The sequence below is a fragment of the Sturnira hondurensis genome, unplaced genomic scaffold, assembly GCF_014824575.4.
Source record: "Sturnira hondurensis isolate 20B ecotype Veracruz unplaced genomic scaffold, ASM1482457v3 Scaffold0011299, whole genome shotgun sequence".
NCBI classification, from domain to species: Eukaryota; Metazoa; Chordata; class Mammalia; order Chiroptera; family Phyllostomidae; genus Sturnira; species Sturnira hondurensis.
Window position 1 is genome coordinate 494376 of NW_028083930.1, and position 26705 is coordinate 521080.

General features: G+C 49.9%; 3 protein-coding genes across 3 annotated transcripts in view; 2 read left to right on the top strand and 1 right to left on the bottom strand.

Moving 5' to 3' along the window:
* Positions 1-7275, top strand: IGSF8 (immunoglobulin superfamily member 8). Its single transcript, XM_037059800.1, has 7 exons — positions 1-425; positions 3468-3845; positions 4511-4972; positions 5328-5735; positions 5940-6353; positions 6705-6838; positions 7028-7275. The coding sequence occupies exons 1-6, from the start codon at positions 374-376 to the stop codon at positions 6818-6820; spliced, it is 1830 nt and encodes a 609-aa protein (XP_036915695.1). The 5' UTR covers positions 1-373; the 3' UTR covers positions 6821-6838; positions 7028-7275.
* Positions 7276-8876: 1601 nt separating this feature from the next.
* Positions 8877-14708, bottom strand: KCNJ9 (potassium inwardly rectifying channel subfamily J member 9). The gene is made up of 2 exons (XM_037059801.1): positions 13747-14708; positions 8877-11472 (listed from the first exon to the last, which is right to left on the bottom strand). The coding sequence occupies exons 1-2, from the start codon at positions 14594-14596 to the stop codon at positions 11141-11143; spliced, it is 1182 nt and encodes a 393-aa protein (XP_036915696.1). The 5' UTR covers positions 14597-14708; the 3' UTR covers positions 8877-11140.
* A 10000-nt stretch (positions 14709-24708) lies between these two features.
* The window catches only part of KCNJ10 (potassium inwardly rectifying channel subfamily J member 10), a 34268-nt gene continuing 32271 nt past the window's right edge, over positions 24709-26705 (top strand). Inside the window, exon 1 of the mRNA XM_037059802.1 lies at positions 24709-24941. The gene's annotated coding sequence lies outside the window, so the exon portion shown is untranslated. The remainder of the gene's footprint in view (positions 24942-26705) is intronic.

The following is a 26705-nucleotide window of genomic DNA, read 5'->3' on the forward strand; positions in this document are numbered from 1 at the left end:
TTGGGGCTTGGGCCGGGTCCCGGGTCCGGAAGGGTCCGGGCGGATTGAGGATCTGGCCACACCTGGGCGGAGCCTGCAGCCCGCGTTGGTGGCGGTTAGCCTAGGTCTGGGGCGAGAGGGCGGAGCCCGGACTGGGCAGGGCGGGAATGATTTCACGAGTCTCAGAAGAGGGAGGGAAAGCAGTGGGAGGAGGGAAGAGGAAGAAGGGGGAAAGGAGGGGACTTGGCAGCTCCTTCTCCGTTGAGCACCTCTCCCAGCACCCACGCTTCGCGGCTCCGCTCTGCACCCCCTACCCGGGCATGCGCCCCCCGGAACCTCTGGCCACTCAGAGCTTGCGCTACCCCCGGAGTCTCCCCAGAGCCAGCTGCGCAGGATGGGCGGCCTCTGTCCCCTGCCGCCGCCGCTGCTGCTGCTGCTAATGCTGGGTAAGCCCAGTCCCTGTCTTTAGCCCCCGCCGCTCCGCTCGGCAGGTGCCTACCACCTGGAGCCCAGCCTTCCCAGCATTTCGGAGCCCCTCTCATCCCACTTTTCGTCAGAGGCGCCATGGGACCACTCGCGCAGACTAGGGTGGGGTGAAGGATCCCCAGCGCTAGGCCCCAGGATGGAACGCAGTGAGGACCCACTGAGGTGCTCCTCCGGGGACCGCCAGGTCTCAGGAGGCCAGGTGCTATTTCTCAGTCGGCATACTCAGATCCTGGGTTCGCTGCGGCCAAATGTTCTCTGCCTCGCATTCTGCTTCAGGCCCAGCCTGCGTGGGCAGTGCCTGCCGGTCTTCATAATTGCCCCAAGTTGGCTGTAGGCCCAGGGGTCGGTTCTGCCCACGATCTTTGAAGTAAGTCTCCCCTAATTGCCTCCAACTCCAAGCGCACGCACACTTTATCCTCTGAAGTTGCACACTTCATCTTTTGAGGTTGGGCGCAGTTCCCTCTCTCACCCCAATCTCCGACCTGGCCAGGGTCCCTCTTTGCCCAGCTTCCCCACGCCCAGATGGCGCTTGGTTCTCTAGTCTCCCACTGCTGGTCACACCCACTCAGTCTCAGCTTTCCTGCCTGGGGAGAAACCGGGCTCCTTGGAGACTAATGCTGGGATCTCCAAGCACCCTGTTTTTGTCATGGTAGGTGTTCATGGTGGGGTGTTCTGGGTCACTGCTGCATGGATGCAGCATGGATGCATAAGGGCAGTGACATTGGGATTGTTTTTGGCAGGAACTGAAAGGTTCCCTGAAGATGATCTGGGGGAGGAGTGTGGCATCAATACAGTGAGACTGCCTGTACAGAGATGTTTGGGAGACTGAAGCCCTTGATATAAGAGCACAGTGTTGGGGGTGGGGGGGGTAAGGTGAAGGGATATAGACTAGCTGCCAGGATTCAGAGCTTCCATAGTTCAGGCGCAGACTGACTTAGCCCCAGTCGCCTTTTCTGGACCAGAGCTCCCAAGGCATCAAGCAGTCTCCCTATGCTACATAGTTCTCTGGGCCCTGTGAGAGTAGAATGAACCCTCTCCTTGGGGCCCTGGGTGGGAGGCAGGAGGATATCACAGAGCCCTGTTGCCTAGCACTTAGCCCATTTTCTCCAGTGGGTAGAGTAGTGAGGAGCCCAGGGGAGGTGGGGAAGTGTGAAGCACAGAGATGAAATAGCCTGCCTGCACTTATAGTCATTTTGAAGATGAGAAAAATGTAGTAACATGACCAGAAAACACATCTAGTGAGTGCTGGGTGTATGATTTGAACCCAGATCTGTCTTACTGCAAAGCAAGTCTCTTTGCTCTCCCTTCCCTCACTACTAATACAGAGGATGGGACCTCACTGGTGAGAGTTGCCGCCCAAGCTGGTTTCCTAAGGAGGGGGTGGGGGGTGACTTCCCCATGGGGATCTCCAAACAGTTGTGAAGCCAGGAAGATGGGAAAAGGCCCTTCTGAGCAGCCTGTGCCTGGAGGCCTGGGGAGGTAGAGACTAGGGAAGGTGTCAGCTCATCCACCTTTGTCAGCACCCTGATAATAAAGTGACCTCAGCAGGGTTTTCCTGAGTCACACTGTCAAAGGAGAAGCTCTTAGCTCTCCTTAGTGTGGAAATTGAGGCCTGGGAGGTTAAGGCACAGGTCCAGGCCATATAGCTGGGGACAGAAATGGGGGTGACTCCCAGTCTGCTCTCTAACTGGGCTACCACAAGTTCTCCAGGTGACTCAGCCATAGGAAGAAGAGCAAGGAGCCTGCTCAGATACTTTGGGAAGAGCTGGAGAACAGTGTTTGACCACAGACTCAGTGTTTCCATTTCCTTCAGCCACTGGACAAGCCTCGAGATGCCCCTGGGAGTGACATTCTGGTTGGTGAGGTTTTCCCTTTAGGTCTTGCTTGCCTTGGAGTTTCCCATCTTCTCTGCAGGGATGTGTGGAAGCCATTCAAGGACAGTTGTATCTTTTGCCTTACCTTTCTCGTCTGTAAAATGGAGGCAAGGGTCTGCCCTAGCCGTCCTTACATTCTGAGGTTCCATGACCTTATCTAGTAGGGCTAGAATGGAAGGAGAAAGCTGAGCCCTTCAAGCCTCCAGGAGTATCAGCTAGGGCAGTGTGGGGCCTGGGGTTGAGGGTAGGATGAAGAAGAGAGTTACGAGAAAGGTGGGAAGGGGCATCTGGGGATTTCCTGTCTCCCTGTGGAAAGGGAGCCATATATAAAAAGAATGCATGCATATGCAAATGAAGGCTTTTGTTAGGGACTTAGGGGTGGGGGACATTGTGCCTCAGCTGGGCCAGCCTGGAAGATTGGCAGGCACTTGAGGGGGGAGGCAGGGATATTCTGTCCCCAGAGGCAAGGGCAGAGGCTGGCTTTTGCCCCATAAGGCTCAACTGTCTCCGCAGTCCTGTGGAGTTGGAGAAGCAATGAGCTCATGGCACAGCTGGAGCGGGGGAGGGTATTGTATGGTAAGAAATGACTGGGTCTGTGCCCTGTCCAGCTTAGGCAACTGCTCCATTGTCTGGAGTCCCCTGGCCCAGGTGACACAGCTGAGCCAACCAGCACTTTTGAACAAGAATTTGCCAGCTCCTCTCAAACAAAGGAGAAGGACATATGGTTTCAGAATCTCTTACCTAGAAGGCTCTGCTGTCCAGGCCAGAGCAGGAACCACAGACATGAGACTAGGGGGTTGGGGGAAAGAATCATGGTACAGCTGGAATCAGGAAATGGTTAAAAAAGAAAGCAGATGTTCTCCTTTCTGCCCATAGGTGCTCCACTTCTGGTCTGCCAGAAATGGGATATTTCTGGGTTCTGAGGCAAACCTGGCTCTATCAGCTCCTGAGTCCCAGATGTCTAACCTCCCAGCATTTTTTCCCCATTTTCAGAACACGGCCCAAGTAACTTACCAACTTCCCCCAGGTTTCCTTTCCTTTTAGGGGGAAGTGTCAACAGTGGTGCTAATAGTAGGAGGATGCAATGGGGATCCCGGCATTTCCAACTTTTCTTCTTCTCATCTACAGGAGTTCGGTGCTGTGCCCGGGAGGTGTTGGTCCCAGAGGGGCCGCTGTACCGTGTGGCTGGCACAGCCATCTCAATCTCCTGCAATGTTACTGGCTACGAGGGCCCTGCCCAGCAGGACTTTGAGTGGTTCCTGTACAGGCCTGAGGCCCCAGAGGCTGCACTTGGCATTGTTAGTACCAGGGATACCCGATTCTCCTATGCTGTCTTTGGGCCCCGTGTGGCAGCTGGTGAGGTGCAGGTGCAGCGTCTACGTGGTGATGCTGTGATGCTCAAGATCGCCCGCCTGCAGGCCCAGGACGCTGGCATTTATGAGTGCTACACACCCTCCACTGATGCTCGCTACCTGGGCAGCTACAGCAGCAAGGTGGAACTGAGAGGTACTGGGACCCGGGGAGGAGTGGGGCCAGCTCCCTGAAAAGGGCAGCAAGTCAGGTCCTGCAGGACCTATCTAGCACCCTCTCAGGTTTTGCAGATGAGGAACCTGAGGCCCACCTGAGGAACAAACCTAGTGGCTTGTCTGGGACTTTCACTCCTTCTAGTCCTATACTCTTCTTATGCCATTGAATTTCCTCCCTTGGAAAGGGGAAGCATCCTTAAACTCTCTGATCCCTTTTTCATTCCTTGATGGGGTGAATCAACTCCATTACTGGAGATTCTAGGATCCAGGTCTGGGTGAGGAGAGGAGAAAGCAGAGTTGGGGTAGGAGGAGTAAGACCATGTGACAGTTTTGTTCTCTTAAGTTTCTTTGTCTTCCGAGAAGGAAGACAGAGCCACTTTTCTGATTCTTTCAAACAGGGGTCAGTGCCAAACATAAGGGTGAGTAGGCAATGGGCTGGTTCTGATATTCAGCAACTATTTACTGAATGCTTGTTTTGTACCCAGCATTGTGGTTGACACCACTGGGTTACAGAAAAAATAATACACCATGAAATCTTCGCCCTGTAGGAGCTCACAGTCTATTCAGGGAAGTAGATTGTATATAGGAAACGATAATGAGGGCTGCCAGCTCCCAGCCCTTCTTCACTCCAGCTGTTCTCTTCAGTTCTTCCAGATGTGCTGCAGGTATCTGCAACTTCCCCAGGGCCCCGAGGCCGCCAGGCCCAGACTTCTACCCCTCGCCTGACGGTGCATGAGGGGCAGGAGCTGGCACTGGGCTGCTTGGCTCGGACAAGCACGCAGAAGCACACACATCTGGCTGTGTCCTTTGGACGAGCTGTTCCTGAGGCACCTGTGGGACGAGTGACTCTACAGGAAGTGGTGGGACTTCGGCCTGACCTGGCTGTGGAGGCTGGTACTTTCTATGCTGAGCGGCTAGCTGCAGGGGAGCTACGACTCGGCAAGGAGGGGGCTGACAGGTACCGCATGGTGGTGGGGGGTGCCCAGGCAGAGGATGCTGGAACCTACCACTGTACTGCTGCTGAATGGATTCAGGATCCTGATGGCACCTGGTCCCAAATAGCTGAGAAGAGGGCTGTCCTGGCCCATGTGGACGTGCAGACCCTGTGTGAGTACAGGAGCTGGGAGCCAATATCTCAGAGGGCACCATGGACACAGATGGTCATTGATTAGATGGTCATTGTCTGACTAGGGAGCTCACCTTCCTGAGAGTAAGCAGTCCTGTGAGCATCGTTTCTCTCTATATCCATGAGGGGTTTTCTCTGCTTAGAGTTGGGTGTGGAGATAGGAGGGCCATGATGGAAGGTGTGAATTAGACTTCTGGGTAAGGGAGATGGTCATACCTTGTGGGGGTCAGATGATTGGCCTTGAAGTTGCTGCCTTCAAAGGACTACAGATGGGGAGTCAGGCACTCTGTGCCTCCTCCTACCTTTGTGACACTTCTTTTCCTTCCTAAATTTCAGCCAGCCAGCTGGCAGTGGCAGTGGGACCTGGTGAACGTCGGATTGGCCCAGGGGATCCCTTGGAACTGCTGTGCAATGTGTCAGGGACACTGCCCCCACCAGGCCATCATGCTGCATACTCTGTGGGCTGGGAGATGGCACCTGCAGGGGCACCTGGGCCTGGCCTCCTGGTAGCCCAGTTGGACACAGAGGGTGTGGGCAGCCTGGGCCCGGGCTATGAGGGCCGACACATTGCCATGGAGAAGGTGGCATCCAGAACCTACCGGCTACGGCTGGAGGCTGCCCAGCCTGGTGACACGGGTACATACCGCTGCCTTGCCAAGGCTTACGTCCGAGGGTCTGGAGCCCGGCTTCGTGAAGCAGCCAGTGCCCGCTCCCGGCCCCTCCCTGTGCATGTACGGGAGGAAGGTAAGAGAGGTGGATTGGGCTTGCAGAAATCTTCTGTCACTCTACCTCTTTCTCTACAACAGTTGCCTCCATGCTTTAGTCTCACATTCCTAAGATTGTGGGGACACCTTGAATTTCTTGGGGTATTGCTTGGACAGTGGTCCTGACCAGATGCTCCCTACCCCTGACCTTTTGTCCTCTGATCCCATGGTCTTTGTTCTGCAGGTGTGGTGCTGGAGGCTCTGGCATGGCTAGCAGGAGGTACACTATACCGCGGGGAGACCGCTTCCCTGCTCTGCAACATCTCTGTGCAGGGTGGCCCCCCAGGGCTGCGGCTGGCCACCAACTGGTGGGTAGAGCGACCTGAGGATGGGGAGCTGAGCTCCTCCTCTGCCCAGCTTGTCGGTGGCATAGATCAGGATGGTGTGGCAAAACTGGGGGTCAGGCCTGGAGGAGGCCCTGTCAGTGTGGAGTTGGTGGGACCCCGAAGCCATCGGCTGAGACTACACAGCTTGGGGCCCAAGGACGAAGGTGTATACCACTGTGCCCCCAGTGCCTGGGTACAGCACACTGACCACAGCTGGTACCAGGTGGGCAGTGCCCGTTCAGGGCCTGTTACAGTCTACCCCTACATGCATGGTGAGTGACCCCTAATCTCCCCTCCTCACTCACCACCTTTCTCTAGCACCACACTCTTGTTCTTCCATTCTAATTCTTCTACTGTCTCATGTTTCTCGCCACATCTCTTCATGTGAAGTGTCTTATAAATACAGCTCTCAGCCCTCCAGTGCCCATCTTCTCTCCAGGGTCTTTGGTGGTGGTGGTTTCCTTGAATGCAGAGGGGGCAGGGAGTGGGCTGGGAGGGCTGTCTGTGACTGAGAAGGACGTGGGCACAGAGAGTTTGATAGAGAAGGTGCTGGGACGTCAGTGGAACAGTATGTGAAGGGCAATGGCACCCGAGGCTGAACATAGCCATTCTTTCTCACCCAGCCCTGGACACTCTGTTCGTGCCCCTGCTGGTGGGTGCAGGGGTTGCCCTAGTCACAGGCGCCACCATCCTTAGCACCATCACTTGCTGCTTCATGAAGAGGCTGCGAAAACAGTGATCCTTTGCCCCACCCCAGGTAAGAGAAAAGAACCCCTAGCCTTGCCTTATCAAGCCCTGAGATGAGCTGCTTGCTCCCTGGCCCCACCTGGAGGAGGAGCCAAGTCATAGTTCTCTGCAAGACCCTGTTCACCAGGTGAGAGCTGGGAGGGAGCACCACTCGGGGCTCTTCTTAGCCCACTCAATGCTTGCTTTCCATTTCTCACAGGTGTTGACTATCTTCCAGCCCAGCTCCAAGCCCAACTCTGGTTGTGTGGATACCCTCTCCCTCTGTCTGCCCTTCCTTTAATTTATTTGACCTATCCCCATATAGTGGGGGTATAGCTTCTACTCCCTTTCCTTCTTGACTCCTCCCTCTGGCTTTATGATCTCAATCTCATACCCAGCCTGTAGGGAGGCCTTCCCTCCTAGAATTAGTTTTTCTAAAATGTGAATAAACTTGTTTTATAAAATCCAGGGTGGCTGTGATTTCCCTGCCATCAGGCTGAATGAGGCTTGGGGGTGTGGTAGGGAGTTTTGGGGGATTGATAACCCATTCTGGATGAACCAGGCCTCTCTTCCCACCACAAACACCATCTGGCCTCTGTGGGCATTGCCACCCACCCAGGAAGGGACACCTGGGTCCCATCTGCTGTCTTACCTGTCAGTGCTGAGCCAATTCTCATTGGAACTCCTGCCGGGGGGGGGGCGGGCTTTCCCAGCTGTTCCCAGGTTGTAGGGCACAGGCTTTCTGGAGTCAGTGCCCATTCTGAGTTCCTGGCACCACTACCCTCTCATTCTGCTGGGCCCGCTGGTCTTGGACATGACTCTTCCCACTGGCCCTGGAGCCTCAGCCTTTTTCCTTCCCATTTTCATGATTTTGTCTGACAGCAGAAAAATAGAAACTCCAGAACACAGCCCTGCCCGGGTGGTGGGTACAAGAGCAGTCAAGGGGAGCCTGTGTGTCCAGAGTCCCTGCATATACCTGCCCCCATTGGTACCCTGCAGGCCTTACGTCACCCCTCTGCCTAAGGGTTCTTTAATCTTAGAATTCTTAATCCACTGTACCTTAAAAGGCACCAGGCTACCTCATTTAATTCAGTTGTTTAAACATTTATTGAACATTACTAGTTTGCTGAGTGTTATTTTTACAGATTGGGAAACTGAGTCCCAGAGAAATGAGGTGACTTACCCAGAGTAATATAACTAATTAGTGATGGTGTCTGGACTAGAATCTAGGACTCCTTACACTGTACCCAGTGGTGGCCTGGGAGGCGAGGGAAGGTATGGTGGGGTCTCAGAGACTTCCATCCAGCCTCAGTGTCTCTTCCCATCTAATTGCACTGGATTAACTAGTGCATGAGTGTGTGTGAGTGTGTGTGTGTGTGTGTGTGTGTGTAGACAGGCTACTCCTGTTGAGACTCCAGCCTTTTCACCGAGTTAAATGAGTCCCCATCCTGCATCCCAACATTTGTTCTTCAGGTGACACCAGATTTCCAGATGTCATCTTTGATAATGACTCACATGGCCCTGTGACTTGAGACAAAGATGTCCTCTGAGTGAACCCAAACTGGCATGGGCTCCCTCTGGAATCCCCTTTTCTCCTTTCACGAGGTACAGGTCCCACTGGACCTCAGCTTCCCAGCCTGGAATGGAGCAGAGTGGGGTGTTTTCTCTCAAGGGCCCAGACTTTTATTCAAGGACAGGAGTGGGGTATAGCCAGTGTCAGAGGGTATGCCTGCTTGGGCACCCACTTTTCTCCCAGGAGGCCAGCCTCAGGTCCCCTTTAACGCTACTTATTAACTTGCCTTTGCTCTCTACTCACCATCCTGGGTGGATTCCCTTAGTGACTGGGATGACACAGGAAGGGGGTGGATGTGGGACATGAATAGCATCTGCAGGGGCTTCTGTCCTAACTGGGCAGACCATAGGCCACAGGTACAGCCAGATGTCGGATGCCTTGCCTCCCTCACATTCTCTACCACATTTGATCCTACCTCTGAAGTGCTGCAAGGGTGCCTCTAGTATGGCACCCTTTCATTGTAGCATCTTTGCTGCAAGCATTTTTGCCCCAAACATTTTCACTGCATAATAACTGACCATAAGGCAGTTTTGCTGTAAGAGAGATAAAATAACTGACTGACAGTTTTTTTGGAGGGGGGTATTGTGTTTGGTTTCATTTCTCCATTGACAAATCAATTACCTTCAGCAGATTTAATGTATTTAATCTAGTTGTCATTTTGGTTTCATTTCTCCATTCATAAAAGTTCTTGCAGTACTCCCATTTTTACATTTTATATAAATCTTAGTCTCCATAATGGTCTATACAGTGGCAAGTAGATGTGGTGCTGGTCTTAAAATAGTTAGCATTTCTTCCAGACGATGATTTGCCCCAAGAGTTGGTTATGAAAAACATTACGTGGGGGAGAAAGAGAGGCTGAGGTCTGTCTTTGAAGGTGCAGAGTTAAACTCACATTTCTCATAGAACTAAGATAAATACTTAGGTGCAACCACAAAGTAAAATCAGAGACTTGTGCAGTATTGCCATGAGTCTACACACTTTTAAAATGTATTTGAATACTCTGTATTTCACAATAAAGCCTTTAATTTTATGTCCTTTTTTTTAATGGCAAAATTGCCTTATAGCCCATTAATTATGTGGCAAAAATGCTTGCAGCAAAGATGCTACTATGAAACTAAGAACCTACATGGGATTCTTTCCTTTGCCATTTCCTGCTGTAGATCCCTACCACCTCCCCAGGAATCCCTTCAAGGCCTCCTGACTTCTTCCTCCTACCTGAACTTCCCCCAAACTATCTCTAGTTGTCACTGCCCTATTTCCACTGATGGTTGAGTTCCTGGGCCCAGAGTTAAACTCATCAGCCTGGCTTTCAGGGTCTCTTTTCATCATGCACAAGACTCCACCCTTTATATTTCAGTCTACATCCCAAGATTCCTCAGCTTCTCCTCAGCTACAACTCAGTTTATAAGCTCCATCTCCTGATATGACCTCCAGGTCTTCCATTACAGCCGAGGTTCTCCTCTCTGTATTCCCCATTCCAGCAGTGTCAGCATGACCTGGGAACTCATTAGAAATGCAAATGTTTGGTCTCCACCTCAGACCTATTGGGTCAGAAACTCTGGGAGTGAAGCCAGAGTCTATTTCTACAAGCCCTCCAGGTGACCCTGATGCACTACTCACAAGTGTTATAGCTGCTGGTTTAGTTTATTCTCTGTGCCTTAATCCCTAGCTTCTGATGATCAAACCTTTTACCCCTGCTCAGAGACACTGCTCAGGTTCTCAGTTTGAAACAGTTGCCATAGGCATATTTCTATTTTTCCCATGTACACTGTATTTCCAATAGGAAATGAGTCGCTGACTGTTCATCTCCCATGTCCCTGGTTCAGTGTTCTATACCCAATGAACACCCAGTGAACGATCCCCTCTCACTGTACCCCAAGTCTAATTCTGCTTTCCCAAGGGCCCCTGTGTCCCAACTCTAGTGACCTCACACTCTATCTCTCCCTGGCCTTCTTCCTCCTCAGAACCTCTCCCCTCCTACATCTGCAGAGGTACTTAAGAAATCGTACTACACTGTCAGAAAAGAGGTCTCCTTCACCAGAGCCCTAACTCTGGCAGCTCCCCACTTCCTGTTTCCTTATGCAGTAGACAAGGTCATTTACACCCTCCTGAGCTATGCCTACAGCCTTTCGTCTGCTTGCCCAGCCTGTCATAATGATGGGAGTGGAACTGGGAAGGCACCTCCTCATCTCTGCCCACCTCCATCCAGCTTCCTCTCTGGGTCAGCTGGGACTACTGTGTGAGACAGGTGTGCCATACAGAGGGAGGTTGGCTGAGGAGGTGAATGTGGATTAGAATCCAGCCCATACTCTGCTCCCCAAGCCACTTACCCTGGTTTGGGGTGGTGTCAGTCTGGAAGAAAAGGGTGCCGTTTTAGAATTTGCACAAAGATGCTCTATGGGTTAGCAGCAACCCTGAGTGCACTACCTGTCTGTTGGTCCACTTCCCTATCTACCAACTGTCTCTCTTATCTGCTTCCATCTACCCATCCAATCTACATTAGTCCACCCTTCTGTCTATCCACCCATGAACAGATATGGTCAAACACAGACTGGCTGATAAGTTCACGTATCCCCACCCTCCATTCTCCTGAAATCAGGATCCCTCCCTTCCACATTGGATCCTGGACTCGAGATTCTGCGGGGACTCTCCAGCCTTAGCACATTCTCAGGGACCTCACCTACCTCCTTCTCCACCTCCAATATCCAGCTCTCTAGGTACCTGTGTCTGGTCCTGCCTGAGGAGTCTAGAAGAAACTGGTCACACTTTAGACTCACTCTCTGGGGGTGGCAGGCAGCCATTCTGCTCCTTGTCAGCCCCAGCCTCTTCCCCTGCCCTTTCCCCTGCTCCCTCCTCCTCCACCTTCTCATCCAGCTGGCTGGGAATAGACCAGTAGAGATGGGCATCAAGGCGGGCTGCTGCCTCAGCCAGCTCTCGAGCACTGCACGAGGGTGTGGGCACCTCAAAAGTCTGGTGGAAGCTGGCGTAGTCCACCTCGTAGAAGCCGTCCTCCAGAGTCAGCACTGATGTGAAGCGGTGGCCCCACAGCACCTCATCCACCAGGTAAGAGCTCCGAGCTTGGCATGTCATTCCTGGGGGAAGGGGCAAGGGTTAGGTGGATCCCAGCACTAAGCTTCCCTCTCCTGCCTTTCATTCTGCCACCCTATCCCAGCACTCTTCCTTATAGTCCTTCCCAAATGTCCCACCCTTTTTGGTCCAGCCAACTTTCTTTCCATTTCCAACTCTTGTACATGCTCAGCTCTCATCTCTTCTTCATTTGTCAAACTCTTTTTCATCACCAACCTGCTCTCTCCTTGCCTCTCCACTGGAGTTGCCAAGCAGAGAAGCTTAACCTTAATATTTAACTTGGGGATTACCTAATCCAGTGTCCGTCTTCATACAGCCCCCATCCCCCACAGTAGCATTCCCAATTGTGGGCATCTGGTTTGTACTTGATTAGCTCCCAGAATTGAGAGCTCACTACCTCACAAAGTGCTCACTCCTTTGCATGATGGCTCTAATAGTTGAGTTGTTCCTTATTCAAAGCTAAAATCTGCCTTCCGGGATTTCCACCTTTATGTTTCATTACCCCACCATATGACACCCTTTCAAGTATCTGAAAACAGGATTCTCAAGTTCTAACATGTCTTCTTCAGGCTGAACATCCTTGTCACCTTCCACCATTCCTCATGTGACCTGGCTTTCCAGAATTCTACTTTCTTCACTGTTAAACAGAATGGCCAAGGAGGATCCTTTAAAAACTTTGTGATAAGTACTCTAATCAAGGCCTGATCCTTGCATAAGCGAGGGCATACCACCTCTCTTTTCTGGCCATGATGCTTTAGCTAATAGAGCCCAAGATTACATTACAGAAACATTTTGGAAGCTGTATCCTATTGCTATGACATTAAGCTTGTGGCCAACTAAAACCCCCAGTTCTTTTTCACCAGAGCTCTTCCATGCTGTGCTTACATAAGTGATTTTTTTAATGTCTAAATGTAGATTTTTATATTTACCCCTTTTAAATGTCAACTTGTTGGATTTTGGCTCATTGTACTTGCTTTTCAAAAGCATTTTGGATCCTGATTCTCACACCCAAAATAATACCATCCTTTCCAGCTTTGCCACTCTAGAACAAGTTCTCATCTCTATCTTTTCCACCCCACCCTCCTTGCCCTGGGCCTGGGTCCTGTCCTCTCTGTTGGGTGGGCACACCCCTATGGCAAGTGGTTCTTCTCTTACCCCCAGACTCTCTCCCAGACACCTCAGTCCATGTTCACCTCAGAACAAGGGGGAATAGAAGAGTGAACCTCAGCTAACCAGAGACTGGCTCTCACCATGGCAAACCTCACACCAAGACATCTTGGGATTACTGGATGTATCCTTCCTTCCTTTGATAAAGGCTGGAATAAAAAGAATCCAGTTGGAGAGGAGGAGAAGAGGCAGAAGTGACCGTGTGGGGAAAGAGGGGCTGAGAAGAAAAGAGGGAGAGGCTGGGTATAAAGGGAAAAGAGGGTTGCACAGGGACATCTTTATAAGAAGATGCATTCCTTCAGATAAGGGCAAAACAGTGAGAGCTGGAGGGATAGAGAGAAAAGGGGATGGGATGAGTGCAAGAGGGGAAAAAGCTAGGGGGAACCTGGGGATGGTTAAGAAGGGAAAGGTAACATTGAGGCAGAGGGTGGTCTATAGAGGATCAGCTTGAAGGGGCCAGGAATAGGTTTGAGGGTGAGGCTTATGAGAGAAGCCAGCAGTGTGCAAAAGCTCTGACAACAAAGTAGCAGGACCTATGTGGGCCTTTGGTTATCTACCTGCAGTTTTGTAATCCTCTCTCTACTCCTAGATCTCAAGTCCTGAAGGACCTCATTGGCTCCCATGGCACCGGCCTTTTCCTACCTTCTTCCAAGCCCTTCACTGTGTATGCTTGAGTTAGAGATACTGACATCACAGGTGCCAGTTGTTTCTAAGAAGTGGCTAGGAATGCTGAAAGCATTCCTAGGGGTTCTCGTTAAGTTTAAATAAACTCAGAGATATAAGGTACTTTAGAGATGTGCAAGACAGAGAAGTGCTGGGTAAGTGAGTGGTAGCTATTATTAGTCCTCCTCTTTATTCCCAGGGACACAGACCTCTCAGCCCAGGGCCCCAAGCCAGGGCCACTTTGGGGGGTCTCTCATAGCTTTCTCTGGCCTCTGTAGGTGGGACTCTGCTCACATGTCCCACCCAAGGGAGGCTCGCTATCTCACTTCATTCTCTCACCCTCCATCAACCTTTTGGTCTAAACTCTCCCCTGTCCCTGGCCCCTTCTATTGCCCTTGCCCTCTTCAGACCTGCCCAGGTCTGCCACCCCGCTCTCCTTCCTCCCGCACCCGTGGCTTCCACCATGCCCTCGAGGATGACCACAATCTCGAAGTCGTCTCTCTCTAGAGCACGGCGTGATGCCTCCCAGAAGGGGCTGGCGGCGTCAATCTCGTGGCTGATGACCAGCGGCGAGACAAGGAAGAGGCGGTCATCCCCTGTGTCGAAGCCCACGCTGAGGTCTGTCTGGTGCAGCGGGATGAACTCGCCCTCCAGTGTCTGGCGTGAGCGGATGAGCTTGGCACGGATGGAGGCCTCGACGATGTGCGAGGAGCGCAGGTCGCCCACGCGGAACATGAGGCAGAGGCGGCCATCGCGCAGCGACACCACAGCATGCGAAGAGAAGACGAGTGTGGCAGCTCGTTTGTTGGGCTGCGAGATCTTGACGAACATGCAGCCCACCATGAAGGCGTTCACCATAGAGCCCAGGATGGCCTGCAGCAGCAGCAGCACAATGCCCTCGGGGCACTGGTCAGTGATGACGCGGTGCCCATAGCCGATGGTAGTCTCGGTCTCGATGGAAAAGAGGAAGGCGGCCACGAAGCCGTTGAGGTTGTTGACGCACGGCGTCCAGGCCGCATCCTCCAGATGCTCCAGGTCGCCACGGCCATAGGCAATGAGCCACCAGATGGCGCCGAAGAAAAGCCAGGTGAGCGCGTAGGCCAGCACAAAGAAGAGCAGGCTAAGGCGCCACTGCAGGTCTACCAGAGTGGTGAACAGATCAGTCAGGTAACGGTATGTCTCGCGCACGTTGCCCTGTTGAACGTTGCACCGACCGTCTTTCTCCACGTAACGCTGCCGGCCGCGGCGTCGGGGTGGCTCCCCAGGGCCCTGGGCGATGGCCGCATTCTCCTGTGCCATGGCAGCGGCGGAGGGTTGGGTCACTGTCTGGGTTGGAGTCAGCGCCCCCAAGCGCTCTTGGGTCCACACCGCCACCTCCTGCCTCCCCTTGGTGGTGTCCCGGCTCCTGCAGAGACTTAGAAATATTGACCCAATGAACCGACTCTTGGGAAAGGCACAGACAACTGGGCCAGCACTGAGGGGCTGGGTGGCCCTGAACAAGGCCCTTAGTGTCTCTTTGCCTCAGTCCCTGCATTAGTAGAATGGGAACAATACATACAACCATCACTGCTCCCCCACCTCACAAGCCATGAGATCAAATGGGGTAATGTATTTGAACTGGATAGCAAATCAAGTTTGATGATTATTTTCAGGGGAGGGGTACCTGACACCTTGGCCTTAACCACCTCTAACTAGGGTATGCCGCACTGTACTGACAAAAGGCCCAGGCATGGGGGCAATTTCCTGAAATCATTAGAATGTAGGCTCAGAGGCAGGCGGTTAATATACCTCTACTGCAGCGATTTTTAAATTTTTATTTAATTATTTTTCAAGTACAGTTTTCTGTCTATTACTCCCATCGATTTTCAACCTTTTTCATCTCATTGCACATGTAAACTAATTACTAAAATTCTGCAACACACCAAAAATATGCATTTTTTGCTGATCTGACAAAAAAAGAGGTATAATTTTTGACTCATTCGCACCAGATGGCTATTGTTGTGTTGCTGGCTGTTGTCATTTTTTTATTTGACAAACTAAGGGAAAAGGAGTCAGTGCCCCTGACTAAATAGTCGGGTATTGTATATTTTAAAAATTTATAGGATGCACTGGCTGAAAACCACTGCTCTGCTGCTCCCTTCACTCCCAGCTGTTGTCAAGGTAATCCCTTAATCTGTGTTCTCCACAATTCAACTTGTCTTCTGAAGCTCACCTCAAGACTGACACACAGAAAGTCCCAGTTCCTTCCTCCATGGACCTCACTCACTCTATCCCCATCCATATCGTCGTCCTCTCAACAGGCTTACAAAGGAGAAATGGAAGTGGTGGGAAGGAAGCAAAAAATCTCCAGTGGGCGAGAGTTGAAAATTTCCACATTAGGAAAGTCCCACTGGAAACCCTCCCTGAGCACTAACCATGCTCACTGCTGCTGTAGAATCACCCCGCTTCCCTTGGGTTCTTTGCACAGTGGAGACAGCATGAAAATGGGCCAGAGGGTTGGAGGATAAGCCATCAGTATAGATGCTCAGGGTAAAGGAATCAGGAGTTAGGTTTGTATCTCTCTGCTATCCTCTTCCTCATGAGATGTAATAAATCAGGTCCAGTGAAGCACTAAGCACCCAAATTTACCTCCCCCTTCCCTCCAGTTCTTTCCCCCCAACATCATACCTCCCACTGACTATCCTAACAGCCCCACCCCCAAATACTCCGAAGCTCACATTCCAAGAGAAACCCACCTGATTTTGCCTAAAATTCTTGATCTGCAAGGAGCTCTCTGAGCTACAATCTACCCTGATAGAGATCCAGGGCCCTTACCCAAGCACCTAGGGGTCCTTTGGAGTTGTGGATCATAAAAGAGAAGGTCTAGAATAAGGATTCGAGACTTTTCAACCTTTATTCCTCGGAATCATCCTCCACACACTCCCTTTTCAAGGAAATCTGAGCTGTCTGGAGTGGGGTTTGGAGGGGAAGAGTGTGACATGAGGATCATAGGTGGCCTGGATATTTGACCAGGTCCTGAGGATATGTAATGCCAAACAGAGCCATTCAGATTTAAGGTCTGGAGTGAGATACTCTGCAGTTAGACCTTTGAAGGTAGTGTGTATGTGTGCGCGTGTGCGTGTGCGCATGCATTGGGACAGGAGGAGAAACCAACACAAGGTGTCTTAGAGTTTAGGGGCACCCCAAATTTATTTTCCAGGAGGAGTCAGGGGACATAGGGTCTAGGAGCCCCAGTGCAATTGCAAATTAGGGCCTTCCCATCCTCCAACAATGGGCTTCCCTTTCCTGCCCTTCATCCCAGACATTGTTCGTCAGGAAGTGTGTCTAAGCCCTGGCTGGCTCACAGACCTCCAAGTCATGCAAAAAAGTACATCAGTTTCACTTATCCTAGCTTTAGGTGGACTTCCAGATGTTATCTCAGGGTATTAGGTAATTATATCCCCAGCTGGCCAACTGAGACAGACCTCTTCCCCAGGGGTGGGGAATGAACCCAGAGTCTGATCACCACTAGACTCTTGCTCTCCATTGCCCCAGGGACCTAGGTGAGTCTTACTTTGACTGTGCCTTCCTCAGTGGTGACTGCATTTTTCTCAGGAAAGATGTGGAATTGTTACCACCTCTATCCCTCTAAACAAGAATCAAAGACCTGTTTTCTGCACCTTCCCTCCAAAGAGTCTTGTTCCTCCAGCCTATTTTCTTGTTATTTTTTGTGTATACTGTGACTCTTTTCCAAAAGACCCCAGTGCCACATTTTTCTCTGCTCTCCCTTTCTCTGCCTAAGAAGTGCTTGCCAACAAGGTGGCTCATTTTTTGGAAAGGAATCTGGTGAAAACTCCCTTAGGACCCAGCTCTTCCCAAACCTCCTCTTGCCTTGGAAATAGGGGCCCAAACCCAAGTCCCCCATGACTCAACTCACAGTGTGTAGAGAGGAGAGCAGCCGGCTGCAGCAAAGACCCCTGGGCAGAAGCATCCATGCCCCTGACACTGCCCCCACACCCCAGTCCCCTTGGAGGGTGAGAACCGCAGACACTGCTGTTTCTCCTAAATGTAGCGGCAGCTCTGACTAGGACTTGCTATCTGTGTCATCCCCACTTCCCAGGCTCCCCTGCTCTTTTCCTGTTTCCATAGCAACCAGTCTGGTGACAATTCTAGAGCATCCACCTCCCCTCCCCAGTTCTGGGTACCACTAGAGGCTGATCTACACGACATCGTTATTTTTAGCGAAGTCCCTCCTCTTGGACAACTCAGAGCTTGTATCCTCACCCCCTCAGGAAAGAAAAAGAAAAAAGTTGTCATGCTTGCTTTTTCCTAGGAAGCTCCTTGCTCTGGGAAAACACTAGCCCTGATGTGTTTGGGAGTAAGGTGTTCTGTGGTAGACTCCGGCCATGCAGAGTCCTCCTATTGTGACCGAAGACAAGAATAAATGCGCAGGTGACACCAATCCTGTGGAGAAAAAGGGAATGGCACAGCTACTCTCTCAAGGGGAGTGTCTATGAATGCCTCAGCACCCTCTCAAGAGGAGAGTGCCTCAACCCTTGCCTAGACATGCTCAAAGTCACCCAAAGTCACCCAACTGGTCAACAGTAATCCTCATGACGACCCCAGGAGATGGGTTATATGGTTACTTTCATTTCTTAGAGAAATGAGCAATCTCTCTAAGAAATGAAAGTAACCATATAACCCATCTCCTGGGGTCGTCATGAGGATTACCGTATTTTACTGTGTATAATGCACACTTTTTGCCCAAATTTTTGAGGGAAGAATAAGGATGCTCATTATACATGGCTATAATGATTACATTCCAGGAGTTTAGTTTTTTCTCTCAGAGCTCCTGGCACAGTGGAACCAACATGAGCAGTCGCTTAGCAGGAGAAAGCCACCTAAACCCATAGTACTAACACTATTATACACATTCACGGGTATGCTAATCCCGTATATAATGTGCACAAAATGTGCATGTGCACTATGCATGGCAAAATATAGTAACATGAGGCAATATCTGGCACACTTTAAATATTCAGTAAATGAAGCAAATAAAATATAACCAGAGTCACTGAAATTAAGAACAATCTAACAATAGCCAGAAGGGAGTGGGGAGGGGACAGTGGGGAGAAGGGTTTTCAGGAACTATTATAAAGGACACATGGACAAAACCAAGGGTGAGGGTGTAAGCAATGGAGGGAGGTGGGTTTGGAGGGGGTAGGGGAAGGGGTGGGGAGAAAATACAGACAACTGTAATTGAACAACAATAAAATAATTTTAAAAAGAAAAAATATTCAGTAAATGCTTGCTAAATTCTCCTCCTGGTCTGATCCTCATCCCAGGCATCTCCTGAGATCTCCCAGCTTGTGCTTCCTTCCTCTGTTCTGGTGCCACCCAGTGAGACCTGCAGAGGGCACTCCTGGTACATGACCTTCCTCTACCCTGTTCCCTGCTGGTGTCCCTTGTTCAAAGTGGAAATATCAAGTTTTCAGCTGAGATTGGCATCAGGAGGGCTGTTAAAGCCCCAGTCAACATCCTCATCTCCTGGGCCTGGCCCTGTCACCTGAGCTTTGGGACTGCTACCCTGCCCCTCTCTGTCTTGCCAAGCGACTGCTCATGTTGGTTCCACTGTGCCAGGAGCTCTGAGAGAAGAAACTAAACTCCTAGGCAAGAACACATTTGCATAGAACTGGCCCCATTTCCTGGAGGGGGACATCCTGGGGCTGGCAGGGCCTTCAGGAAGGAGGATCAGCCAGCCCCCTGCCTCAGTCCCCGCTGCCCTGAGTCTAGCCTCACTACCTTTCCTTTGATTTACTGATTCTGTAGGTCCTGGACGTTACCTGATCTCTAACCTGGAATCCTGTTTATCATTGAGCTTGAACAGAGTGAGGTGGAAAATTTTTTTCTTAGGTACCAGGATACAGAAAAATGGGCATGATCCCAGCTTTCAGATATTGTAAGATTTGAAAAAAAAAAAAACAACTTTACAAGGAATCAATAAAATATGTCAGTACAGTTGTGATGATGGGAAATAGGTTTTGGAATTGGAGAATACTGAGGGCAGCAGGGGCACAGCTGGGGCCACATTGATGATCTACAAATAACTTTGGTATAAACCTCTTGAAAGCATGCAGCTTGGAGAGCAGGTGGTACTAATTATGAGGGAGAGCCCTCCAGTAGACACGACTCTGAGCCAGGGTGCAAGAATTGGTAAGCTAAATGCAGTTCAGTTCTCAACTTGCCCCCTCAGCAGGTGCCTTCGTGCAGTCCACAAACTGCACAATTGTATGTGGCAGTCCGGGGATCAACCAATCTGAGAAAGTTTCTCTGAGCAAGATCATGAGTCTGAGCTTGGGTTAAAGCTCAGAGGTAGGGGAGAAAGCATGATGGGGAAAACAGGAGATAGTTGAGGATATGAGTTGAATGGAGCAGGGAGGCTGACATGGTAGATTGTAAAAATTTCTGTAAGTTCACAGGAGACCAGACCCTAGAAAACTCTGAGCAGAGGGAGGATATGGTTGAAACACTGAATGTGGCTGGGGTTAGAGTGATAGGGGAGAAGCACAGGACAACTCAAGGAAAGGTAGAGAGTGTCCCACTGGGCTCCTGAGGTTGAGGTGCTTGCTGGATTTTTGGCTGTTTTCAGCGGAACTAGAGGATAAGAAGACTTCTCGTACATGAGACTATCTTGCTTTGTACAATTGGGTGGAGGTAGATCAGGATTTAAAAGTCATGGCATTGGGGGCAGTCTAAAATTAGTCCTCATTTTACAGGTAAGGTATGGGTTCTAGGAGAACAGACAGGACTCAGGCTCTCAGGTCCTATTTCTTCATTTCTTTATTTCCTTTTGCCTTCTTCCTATCTTGGTGCATTGGGTGTTAATGGAATTTTATATATTGGACTTAATTGGAAAGTTACTAGAGGAACTACATAGTTGAAGAGAATCCTTTAGTAATATGATTAAACATGCCTGAATTTATCTAATAAATGTGAGTTTGTATAGATTGCATTTGCTGAAAGAAGGTGGTATACTGAAATTATGATCTTTAGTGACTGGGGATATAGCTCAGGCCCTTTTGTACCTCTCCTCAATGGTCTGAATCATCCAGCTCTGAGGTGCCCACTACCCATGGGAATTGTTCAGCTTTGTGGGGCCTGAACACTAAAATGTCCCTTGGAATTCTATAGTGAACATTTGTCACTCTTTTCAGCCAACTTCTATGACTGTGAACTATTGCCTATTTTGAGCCTCATCATACCTCCTGGTTCAAAGTTTCCGTCATCCCTTCTGTCCAGCAGAAGTCTTTCATACTGCTGCCTACTCATAGACTCTCCTTCTAGAACAGATTACTTACCCCTGTCCCATCATGAATACAGTGAAAGAATAGATAAGGCCAAAGTTGGAAGGAGTAAATCTGATTGGAGCAATCAAAAATAAGGAAGACACAACTTGCTAAACTGAAAGAAGGGAGGTCCTCAAAGAAAGGTGGTTCTGTAACTGTCATTTTGTATGGTGGACACTGGACATCACAATCCTGCTAAATTTTTCATACCAACATGTACTCACATTTACAATGAAGATTATATTTAAAACATGTAGATTCAGTCTATATTACCAAGACAAACACATGTGGATTCAAGTTCCACATTTCACACTTTCTAGCTATGTTACCATAGACAAGCCAGTTACACTTCTGAACCTCAGTTTTCCCATCTCAAGTAATATACCTATCTTACATAATAAACACAAATACAAATTTTCTTTAAAAATCATTGATTTTACCCTTTATCATTGATTTTGTATTGGAATCCTAGTGACTATTCTAGGATTTCTCTTGCAGAAAGAGAAAGTTAATAACTATTAAAAGTTAATAACTGTCATTGGCTATGTACAAAGGAATTATGTATGAGATATATATATATACATATGTTAATGACATAATTTAAGAACAAAAATTCTATTTTTAAAAGGATTTTGTGTATTAAATTTTAGAAAGTAGGGAAGGAGAAGGAGAGGGAGAGAAACATCAATGTGTGGTTGCCTCTTGCATGCCTCCCACTGGGGACCTGGCCTGCAACCCAGGCATGTGCCCTAGACAGGGAATTGAACTGGAGATCCCCTGGTTTGCAGGCTGGCACTCAATCCACTGAGCCATACCAGCCAGCAGCAAAAACTCAATTTATATCACTCTTTCTAAATGAGAAAATCACGGAACCATTCAAGCTTATCTGTGTACTTTTATGCCATCTCAAACCCCTTCTGTTGTAGAATATCTAAACTCTTTTAAAAAATATTATTTATTTATTTATTTTTAGAGAGAGAGGGGAAGTGAGAGAAACACTGATTGGTTGCTTCTTGTATAGGCCCTGCCTGGGGACCAAACCCAAAACACAGGCAACCCAGGCATGTGCCTTGACTGGGAACTGAACATGCAACCTTTTGCTTTGCAGGACAATGCTCAATTAACTAAGTCATACCAGTCAGGACCATGTAAACTCTTTCTAATTGTCTGGCCCCATCCTAACCCTAAGCAAATTACATTTCTGCCCTACAGAAAAAGTAAAGGCCATTTGAAATTAGTTTCTCCAGAGAATTCTCCTTCACCTCAAATTATCTTTTTCTGGAAGACAAACAACCCAATTAAAAAACGGGCAAAGGACCTGAACAGACACTTCTCCAAGGAGCACATACAGAGGGCCCAGAGACATATGAAAGGATGCCCAGCATCACTACCTATCAGAGAGACACAAATTAAAACCACAGTGAGACACCACTTTACAATGGTCAGAATGGCCATCATAACCAAATCAACAAACAACAAGTGCTTGAAAGGTTGTGGAGAAAAGGGAACCCCAGTACACTGTTGGTGGGAATGCATACTGGGGCAACCACTGTGGAAAATAGTAAGGAAATTCCTCAAAAAACTAAAAATGGAACTGCCTTTCGACCCAGCAATTCCACCACTGGGATTATACCCTAAGAATCCTGAAACACTAATTCAAAAGAACCTATGCACCCCAATGTTCATAGCAGCACAATTTGCAATAGCCATGTGCTGAAAGCAGCCTAGGTGCCCATTAGTAAATGAATGGATCAAAAAACTATGGTTCATTTACATAATGGAATTCTATGCAGCAGAAAGAAAGAAGGAGCTCCTACCTTTTGCAACAGCATGGATGGAACTGGAGAGCATTATGCTAAGTGAAGTAAGCCAAGGGACAAATACCATACAATCTGACCTATAAGTGAAACCTAATCAACAAAATAAACAAGTAAGCAAAATATAACCAGAGACATAGAAATTAATAACAAACTGACAGTAATCGGTGCAGCGGAAGGGGAGGATGGGAGAAAGAAGGAAAAGGGTCATCAAAAAACATGTATAAGGGACCCACGGACAAACCATGGTGGGTAGGATTGAGGGTAGGAGGTGGGGGTGGGTGGGGTGAGGGAAAGTGATGGTAGGAAAATGGAGACAACTGTATTCGAACATTAATTTTTAAATGATAAAAAATTATCTCTTTCTGCTCCTTCCTTTTGATTCTTTCTTCCCTCCCTTCTCAGAGTAGTACCCTTTGTCAAGCTAAGGAGTTTGGACTATGACCGCAGAGCAAGGGGCATTTGGGGTTTTGATACAAAGGTACAGGAACTGACATGGTGAACACATGTTGCCTCTTCTTCTGAGACTTCCTTTGTGAAGGGTGGGTCAGGGTCCTGGGCTGCCAGTGATCTTCCAGATGCGGGTAGTAATTTTGGTGAGAAGTGATGGTGTCCTGCACCACAGCCATGATGATAGATAGAAAGGAGGAGGATTTAGGTGTTTTAGAAAGTAGATGTGTTGATTACATAAGGTAAATAAGTTGGGGAAGAATGGAGAATCTAGGATTGCTGCCATGTTTCCCCTTGATTCAAACTATCTTGCTTGCCTCCTGATTAATTTTTCTATAATGCATCTATGGCTTCCCCAACTCCACCACCCCCACCAAGACCCTGCGATTGCTCTCTATTGTTCAGAAGCTCAGAGTTGACCATGAACTGGCACAACTCTATATTTACTTCAGGTCTTTCCCCAACACACTCTGACCTGTAGCCTGTATCCAGCCCCCCAGCCTTAGGTGCTATTTGAAATGCACATTTTTCCATCATATATGGCTTTTAGAGGTTGCACCAAGCTAAAATTTGAAGTTTCTTATTTCAAGATATACATCAACTCAATATGGTAATACTTGATCACTGATTAGTAGTTAAATGCTCATGATGAATAGAAATAGGGCAATAATTATTTTCTTCCGTAATAAACACCAAGAGTGGAGGTAGATTGAGAATAAAAACCTTAAAACATGAATTTCGGGGGGGGGGCGGTGAAAAGGGTGAAAACAAGTAATGAAACCGTTAGACACAGACAACAGTATAGTGATTACAAGAAGGAAATGGGGGCCAGGGCAGATAAGAGGGTAAAGGGGGGATAAATGGTGATGGAAAGAGACGACTTTTGGTGGTGAACACAGATACAATTTGTAGATGATGTACTATAGAATTGTACAATTAAAACATAATTTTATTAACCAATGTCACCCCAATAAATTAAATGATATTTTAAAAAAACATAAATTCAGATGATGAGAGAAGTCATTGCTGATGTAAAGGCTGAGAACTACCACCCGTTCCTCTCATCCAATGGACCAGTTACTGCATTATCCCAAGCAGACTTGTATTTTCATGTCCCCCCAGGATTTTGTGAATGCGGTTCCCTCTGTTTTAAGTGCCCTCGCCGTCATCTCCCAATACCTGAGGCTTCCGCCTTCTTTAGCTGTCACCTGGGTCCTCCCACATCTGCTAGGACCCCCCTAAGTAGAGCGATCTTTCACTTTCTGCCGCCTCCCGCGCCCCATCTCTCCTTCCAGGCCCATATGCTGCAGGTGGAGATGGTGTTTTGCGTATCTCGCATCCAGGACTTCGCCCAGTGCTTAGGGAACAGAGAACACAAGGAAATTGTGCTGAAAGACAGAATCCTGTAACCCCCGTTGTGCAACCCCTATTTACCCCATTGGGCTGCCCCGAATTCATTTCCACCTTATTAACTCGGCCCAGGCCCGCCCCCGTCGGCCCCGCTGGTTCCCCACTCTGTCAAGATCGCCTCCTTCCTTCTCTCTTCCCTGTCATCTTGCCAGCGTAGCTTCTATCGCTTCGCGGATCGTCTCTTCTCTCTTTCCCCCCGAGCCTGTCTGGTTCTCAGTCTTCTGGTGTTGAGCTCTGCCTAGCCTCTCCCTCAGTCTGGGCTCCGCACCCTCGCTCCTTTTGCCCCGCCCTCTGCCCGAGACCCTCCAATTAACGCGGCGCGGGCCTGGCGCTCCACGCTCCCATTGGCTGATCCTGAGCCTCCGCCCCGCCCTCCCGGCCACTCTAAACCCTCCATTCACACAAAGTTTGGCTCCGGAGCTGTAAAGGGAGGGGGCGGCCTGGCCCGGCCCGGCCCAGCTCTGCCCCTAGCCAGCCCGACCCCGGCCCCGGCCCCGGCCCCGGACCAGCCCTTATCTGATCCCAGCTCCGGTTTAAGAGTCCTAGCCCTGCGCGTCGCACAGCTCCTTCCTCACTCCTGTCCTCCCCGTCCATCTGTCAGTCCTGCTGCCCATCTGAAGGGCCACTCCACCAGGACCCAAGGTAAGCCCCTGGCCCTAATGAGGGAGGGAGTGCTGCTGCCCGGCCGGGGTCCTGTCCTTTTTACTCTCCAGGGAGATCGGGGCCCCAAGCCCCTGGGTCTCTACCTGGCTGGTCTCAGCGGGATGGCTCTGTTCCTCAGCCTCCCCCATTAGGCGGCCCCACACTGACCCTCCTGGGAAAGGCTCCCAGAAGGTAAGCCAAGTTGGTTACCTCAGCCCTTTAGGCTAAGGAAGGGGCTTTCCTGATGCTTCTTCCCACTGGGCAGCCCTGCAGTTGCATCACGGCTCCTGCAACGAATACAGTGACCACCACCTGTAACCATGCACTCCCACACTGGCACTCCTGACAGTGCCCCCTCTTCCCAGGATCTTCAAGTTACTCCCACTCCCATGCCCAGCCCTTCCCCCATCCCTATACAGTGACACTCACATAGCGACACCCACTTACCACTAGTTCACACATGGAAAGAAAAACACAACTTGAACTAGGGATCCTCAGTAACCTGGTGCGCTTAGGACCCCTGCCCACCCAGTCTCTTCCCTCCATTCCTACTTGCCTTCCACTTCAAGATACCCCTCCTCATTACTACTCCACTACCCCAGCTGTTTCACACTAAGATCCCCAGGAGGAAAGCAGCAGGGCCACTCCAGCTAGAGGAAGAAGGGCAGATTGCATTCTAACATTCACCTTCAGATGGAGATGACCTTCCCTTCCCATCCCTTCTACCAGTCAGGAACTAACCAAGGGCACCTGTGTAAGGAAAGAAATAAGTGAACTTCCTGATTTGGGGGACCAGGAGGAGAGCTGAACCCTGGGGTGGACAGAAGGACAAAGCTGAGCAAAAGTGGGATTAGGGCCTCTCTTATCTTGAGACTTCATTCTTGTTAATGAAGTTCCCCAGGCAGACTGGGGAGGGAGATGGTGAACTGGGATTGCTAAGGACACCAGTATGATTTTGGACCCAAAGAAGGCCAAGGCTTCAAGCCTGATTATGTTGCTCATCAATACAAATTCTGGCTAAAGATTTTTGGATGGTCTCCCTTTGGGTGGGGTTTGAATTTTTTCCCCCCACCAGGACTGCTTTTAGGGAGTTCTGGATTGGAGGGAGATGATGATTTGAGATTTGGTGCCCTTCTATGAGGAATGCTCATTGCTTAAGTGTGCTGAGGAGGGCCTGGAGTGGGTGTCAAAACCAGCCTGAGGAGGGACCAGCAGCCACCACTGAATTCCCTTTAGTTTCATCCCCAAACCCCGATCTCCAAAGATTTCTAAACACGTTTCTGACATGATGGAGGCCACCATCCTGTGATGAGTGGTGGGGCTTTTTAATTCCTAAGAGTATAGGCAGGGTATGAGGGACCAAGTAGAAGGAAGCAGGTGTCCTGGCTCATAGCTAGTTTTTCATGGAGGAGGAAATGAAGAAGGAGGGGGAGGGAAGGTGCTACCCCAGGGAGAAGGGCCAGGGCTGGTCTGTAGAGGCAATAGGCATGGCCCAGGAAGTGCCAACTCCTCCCTGCACTCTGCCCCACCCCCCCACCCACCCCCGGTCCTTTGGTGGTGGTGGTGAGGGAGGGAGGGGATGTGGTGGGGGGGTGATCTGGGCCAGTCCAGCCTCCCAAAGGCCTTGCCAACCTGGGTCCTGAAAGGAGCTGCTGTTTTCTGAGCCATCCCCCAGCCCCCACCCAGAGTCTGAGCAGCCAACTTGTCGCAGTGGATATCAAATGGCAATGACTACTGAGTGGAGGGGGGAGGCAGGGTTATGGT